At 30.8% G+C, this 6736-nt stretch overlaps 1 protein-coding gene across 2 annotated transcripts; it reads right to left on the bottom strand.

Moving 5' to 3' along the window:
* Window positions 1–322: 322 nt before the first annotated feature.
* Window positions 323–5587, bottom strand: LOC127122011 (polypyrimidine tract-binding protein homolog 1). 2 transcript variants are annotated; one of them, XM_051052435.1, is made up of 10 exons: window positions 5163–5587; window positions 3435–3644; window positions 3221–3283; window positions 3075–3148; window positions 2907–3002; window positions 1961–2018; window positions 1764–1844; window positions 1606–1687; window positions 1235–1300; window positions 323–949 (listed from the first exon to the last, which is right to left on the bottom strand). In XM_051052435.1, exons 1-10 carry the CDS (start codon window positions 5343–5345, stop codon window positions 939–941), a joined length of 924 nt encoding a protein of 307 aa, XP_050908392.1. In that variant the 5' UTR covers window positions 5346–5587; the 3' UTR covers window positions 323–938. The 2 variants fall into 2 exon arrangements, with proteins under 2 accessions (XP_050908392.1, XP_050908387.1); XM_051052430.1 differs by having other exon boundaries at window positions 1188–1300; window positions 5163–5586.
* Window positions 5588–6736: the final 1149 nt, after the last annotated feature.

Raw genomic sequence — 6736 nt, 5'->3', positions numbered from 1 at the left:
AGAATCGGAAGTTTAAAAAGGGGTGAGAAAAATCACAATTTACAAAAAAAAAATTAATCTATTACCAATTCACTTTTCAACTCTTCTGTTAAAAAAGTAATCTGCTCGCTTTAAAAAATAATAACTCATTTCCCCATTTCATTTACCTTTCCAATCTATTACCAAATCTTCGGCGTTAGACCTCTAACAAAGTTTCACTACAAATCCAATTAAATCCCAATAAGTTTAAGCCGGATAAAATAAATTCCATGTGATTTTGAAGCAGTGCAGAAGAAAACAATTAACACGCCTATTAAAGGCAACAAAAGGAAAACAACACAGGAAAAAGAATCAGGAATCTAAATCATACAAAATAAAATGAAATTATTTAACTACTGCATGCCTTTGTACCATCGATGGGTTGTTGGCATGGAGAAAGGCAATGATTAAATAAATAAAGCAGTACATAAAGATCCCTAAGTAAAAGTTTTTACCCAAAAATAGTAACTTGGGAAAAAGGCATCATACTCGAAATCGAAACTAGAAACCAAAACTGAAATTCGGTATGATGCTATGAGATCCAACTTGAAAAGTTGGTGGAAGAGAAAAAATCTATAGGGGAAAGGGATTGTAGTTCAGATGAAATCTACCTTCCTTCCTAACCATAATAAGGTTGAATACCAGGAGGAGAAGCATCGGAAAATGAACCGGGAGGCATATGAGAATGAGGTGAGGCACCGGAGGGGGGTGCAGCTGCTGGGGAATAGCCAGGAATCGGAGGAACGGCTTGACCAGAAGGAAAAGTACCGGGTGCCGATAAATAACTTTGTGTAACGTCTTGGTGGTTTGGATCCCATGATGGCATTTGTCCCTGTAAACCAGGGTACATAGGAGCAGCCTGAGTATTCTGCCATGCAGGATGGAGACTAGGATTTAGCACTGTATAGTCTCTGCTTTTCTCACTGAATGCCTGAAACCATTTGTACAATACTAAAATCAGATTCAGTGAAAAGTCATTTAGAGACTAAAAGAAATATTATAAATGGTCAATCAAGTGTTGAGAAGAAGACACTCGAGAATTATTTCTGATCAAGAAAATGTTGAAACCAAACTGCCAAACTGTTTCTAAGAGTATATTTTATCCTCCTCACCCGCTTTCTCGTATTCTTTTACCTCATTAATATTAACTCAAACATATTTTTTTATACCTTAACATTGAGATCAGTATGACGAGAGTATGTTAGATGAAGCTTACAATAGCCACCATCATATATGTTGTGTCCCTCTAAAGCTTCTTTGGCAGCTGCTGCTATCGTAACATCTGAAAAGGGGGAAAAGCCTCATCCATAATCAAGATTGAAAGAAGCAGAGTTATCATCAAACTGCATGAACGCGTAGAAGGACCCACCAATGATAATGATAGCTACTTACATAAAAAATAAAGCATAGCTTAATAACTATATACCCACATTGTATACAAGCTGTACATGGATATCCAATTACATTTTACAGTCTTGCCATACTATAATGTTAATTTTGAAAACTTGTTTACGCTGTGAGAGATAGACACTATTAGTGAAAAAAAGAATACAAACTAAAGAGCATCAAGTCAAATAAGATCAATACCAGGGTATTGAATCAGTGCTTGAGTTTGCCCATTCTTTTCGAATATAGCAATTTTTTGAACAGTGCCAAATGCAGAAAACACCTGTAAATGCATGTCAGAAGCATTAAATATAACGCACCTATAAATATCCATTTTAATGAGAAAATAAAATTCTTACCGTGTTAAGAACTTCTACGGTGACTGCATACTGCATATTTTCAATTGTTGCCAAAAGCACATTACTCTCTAGTTCTTTCCTCTTTTCGTCAGGACCAATTGCAGAATGAACACCGTAAGTTGTTAGCATGTAATGAAAATATGCAAATACATATATATATATATAAATAAAGAAAATATAAAGTATGAACCAAATACCTGTAATGCGCTGTCAATGGCAGTCTGATTAACAGGAAGCATAGGATTAGTGTAGTCCCTACATAGACAGAAAACTGGATGTAACCAAACCATGCATTGAAGTAGGACTAATATCTATAGAATATCTATGAAACGGATATTTGACTATGCACATTCAAACAATGTCATGCAGGAATTAAAGGTCAAAAGAATTTAGTGTGTGAAATGACAATCTAAGATCAAACCTATATACCAAAATGGATGACTAGCAAGATAAGTCACAGATGTGGTTAGGCAACGTGATTAGATAACCTTTTAATTCTAATTCTAAGAGATGCATGGATAGAAAAAATGAAATGTGTTTAAGCTTGGAATCTCCATAAAGGGGGAAAAATAAGTGCGGCCTGATATTTCTTATAATTATTAGAAAGAATCACCTGAAATTGGCTAGTGGGGTTCTTGCATAATCAACCATAAATTGAAAAAATTGTTTTGAACAAAACTAGAAGGTTCTGTACAAGTGTCATAAATGTGAAAAATAAAAACGGCTACAAAAGGAAGTTGCACATTCATTTAAATCACACTTATATCCATAATAGATACAGATCAAGGAGAAAAAATCGAATTGAGATTTGATACAACTATTATATAGTAGATGTTAATGTTCCAGTATGTTCAAATATTACCGACATTCACAAAAGTTAGATTTATGCAATCATCTCTCATAAGTGAATAATACTAGCATTTCACAAACAAGACAACTATATTCTGACTACCAAGTACAACTAACTTCTTGATGAATAAAAATAAAGCACGTATATCAATTGGCAAATAAGACAATTGACAAATTATTGAATTACATGCAAGGGTTTTGAGAACTTCAACATATTACTGACAACTCAATGAGACGCATCAATAAAGTGTAAACAAGGAATAATATGATAGGTGTCATGCATCTGATTTCTACCTGCTCCGATTGGATTGGAATTTGATATTGAGGTCTGTGTGTGCTGAGTATGAGATACGCAAGTTGCAAGAACCAACATTCTCTGGGAGCAAGTATCTAGAGATAAGAGTAATCACAATTAATTATGAGGGTCAAGAAGAAAGGTAGAAATGAAAAAGCAAAGCTTGCCTGGGTACGCTTCTTCCATCCAGTGCATTCCTAGCCGAAGAAGCAGTCTCCGCATCAGTGAATTGAATCAGAGCCTACCCAGAAATAACACGGAGTGAATACATATAAGATACATTGAAAGAAGTTCAGTTCACTATGTCACTAACCTGAAAACCTGCAGTCTTTTCAAATGTGGCAATTTTGTGTACAAAGCCAAATGCAGAAAACACCTGAATTAAGAATAAAGAAATGTTTTGAATCCGCCCAAAATCGGCTATTATGCAGTAAAAAAATTAGGTTGTACATCACACAGTTTACCCAAACAAGGCACATCGAACCTCACCCAAATCCAAATCCACTAGTGAACACAGTATCACTTACCAAATGGATAATATCAATGGTCACGTCTCCAGCTTCAACACCTTCAAAGGTTACCAGCAAGACATTTCCAGGGACATCTCCAGGGCCTTTGCTGTTGACAATTTCATGTCTATTAGAATACTGAATGTAAACACTCTTGCCACGAACCTGAGCAGGCTCTGAAGATGCAGCATAATATGAAACCATTGAAATTGCTTGATTTAGATCCACCTAGTAAAGCATTTATACATAAGAACTTAGAACCTTGAGTTGGAAAATCAATAAAGCACCAAATCAAGATGTGTCATCAAATATAAGAGAGCATATGATGCAGCATATGAATATAGTTTGTATTTCGAGTCACATCACTGTTGTAGTTCTCTTGTCAGTTCTCATCAACTTGGCACTTTAATTAAGGAAAAAAAGCTAAAAGAATATACACGGAAGCCAGTTTGATCACCAGTTGCAGAAACAAATAACTTATGACCAACATATTACAAATTGATCGTCACTTGCATTAATACTTCTAAATTTTCCATACACGCAGTTAACTTCATAAGTATTTAAAAATATAAAAAATTGCTATACATTCTATCTAAAACATTTTCCATAAACTATAACTATTCATCTCTACAATCTAATCTCTAGTTCACTTTCTTTCATAAGCTATGAAGCATGCACACCCCAAATACGACCCCGACACTGACACGGCGACAATGGTAATAATTTGAAAAAATGAATAAATTAAACGTAATCACAAGTGTCGGTGCAGGTGTCCGACCCCGACAGGGACACGGACATACCGTTTTTTAGAGGTGTCCGTGCTACATAGTTCATAAGGACCTGGGAAGCAAGAGTACTTCAAAATTCCAGCCCCATAAACGGTGTCACGTTCACATAGGTATACAGAAAACATATCAGTTACTCCTTACACAACATTTTGCCTATCCAAAATTTTAATTTTTTATACGAACATTAAAAAAACACCATTAAAACCTTTTTAATTTCACTGTACAATACTAAAGTCTAAGCTCTATTACATTACATTTTAACTACTACTAGGATTAACTTGTGATTTCAATATTTCATCCTCTCTTGTTCTCAAATGAAATCCCTTCAATTTTTCTAATAGAAAAGAAAAAAGCAGTCTCTAAAAATTTAGTGTTTGATTACCAACAGAAAACAGTAACATAACCAACAATTTACATACAAGAAATGACATTTTATTAAGCTAAGCATCTCAGAAGCTTCAGTACTGACTTTAATTTATCTAAACACACATTTTCTTTAATTACAAATAAGATCCAAAAATGACACATCAATAATGTTCAGGCATTCAAATCCACATAGATAACAATGCAAAGTGCGGGCAAAAACAGCTACTGAACACAACACTATCACATAGATGCCATGAATAATTTGAGAAAATGAAAGTGATTGACTGTGACTGCAAGTGCGAGTGTTAGTGTCAGACACAAACACAAACATGTGAGACACAAACACAAACATGTGAGACACAAACATGCCTACATAACTGTACTGCATGCATATAGATAAAATCGAATTGTTCTTTAAAAAATGAAGTATCAATCTACAAATTCAGCTCAGTCTCAAACTTAAACAATAAGCTCATAAAATTCTAACACTAATAAAATCGAAATTCATCAAAATTCACAAGATAAAACCCTAGCAAACTCATAACAAGCAAAAAAAAAAAACAGAAAATTCAGAATTGATCAATGAGCTTACAAATTCAACAAAAGCTTGATTCCGATTAGCGCCAACATTACACTTAGTGTTGACAATTTTCCCAAATGGACTACAAAGATCAGCGAGTTCTTCCTCCGAACACTCCCATGGAAGGTTGCGGAAGTGAAGAACCTTGGACGGAGTTTGAGTGTAACGGAACTGGTGCTGATTCGAAGAAGACATCGACAACGAATTCAATTGAGATTCAGACGAAGAACACTCGGAAATTTTCCGAGAAAATTGACGCGATTTTTCAATCTTTGAGAGTGATTGAAAAAAAAATGGAAGTGGTTTTGGTGGTTATATTTATACTATGATGAAGAATTAAAGACAGGGAAATGGATCAGTAGGAGATAGTAGCTGACGTTGATGCATTCCCCTGGGTTTATGACTCTATGAAGATTTTTTATTTTTTATTTTTTTGGTCAAGATGAAGATTATTTTTATATCGGGAGTTATTATATTTTAATATCACAACAATAATTTTATTTGACTCATTTTTTTATAATACAAATATTTAATATCACAACCATTTTTTTTTCTATTAGAATATCAAAATCATTTTCTAGAATAAGTTGAATGCTTAATAATTTAATAGGATTTAAATTATATTATTAAAATTGTGTTTAGTTATATAATATATATATATATATATAATATATATATTATATATATATATATATATATATATATATATATATATATATATATATATATATATATAAAGTGAGAGAGTCAAATTAATTTGAATGTTTGGTAAATAATCAATAATAAATAAATATAAGATTATATAAAATAAAATAATAGTTTAGTTAAAAAATTAATTATTATATTATCTTTTATATAATATTATTAAACTAACTTTTATTGAATAAACACACACACACATATATATATATATATATAATATAATATATATATATATATATATATATATATATATATATATATATTATATATATATATCTATATATATATATATATATATATTATATATATATATATATATAATATATATATATATATATATATAATATATATATATATATATATATATATATATATATATATATATATATTTCACAATAAAACTACAATACTATTACATATTTATTTTACTTCAAGTTATAATAAAATATAAATGATAAAAATTGATTTTTGTTAAAATACTAAAGATACAAATAAATAAAAAGTAATATTTAAAAGCTATTAGATTTTTTTTATTTGGATAAGAATTTATAAAACTACTTTAAATAAAATTTACTTTTTGATCTTATCAAATAGACTTTTAATCTTATTAAAAGAGTATGTTTTTTTAGTAGAATTTTTTTTTTATGAATTACAGTAATATTTAAATTTTTATTTTAAAAAAAATATGTTATATGATTCATTTACTTTGAATGTTATTATTTCATTTAATTATTTACTCTATTATAAAATAAAATACCAAAATTTATATTTTATATATATGTTTTATTTTAATAAAAAAATTAAAGTTTTTAAGAAAGGTGTGTGTCATGAAAAAACTCGTCCAAATTAAAAGCAAGAATTAAAGAATTAATAAAGAGATGTAG

This window comes from Lathyrus oleraceus, chromosome 1, assembly GCF_024323335.1.
Source record: "Lathyrus oleraceus cultivar Zhongwan6 chromosome 1, CAAS_Psat_ZW6_1.0, whole genome shotgun sequence".
Classification (NCBI taxonomy): Eukaryota; Viridiplantae; Streptophyta; class Magnoliopsida; order Fabales; family Fabaceae; genus Lathyrus; species Lathyrus oleraceus.
Note: the sequence above shows the minus strand (reverse complement) of the source record. Positions and strands in the feature narration are given on the sequence as shown.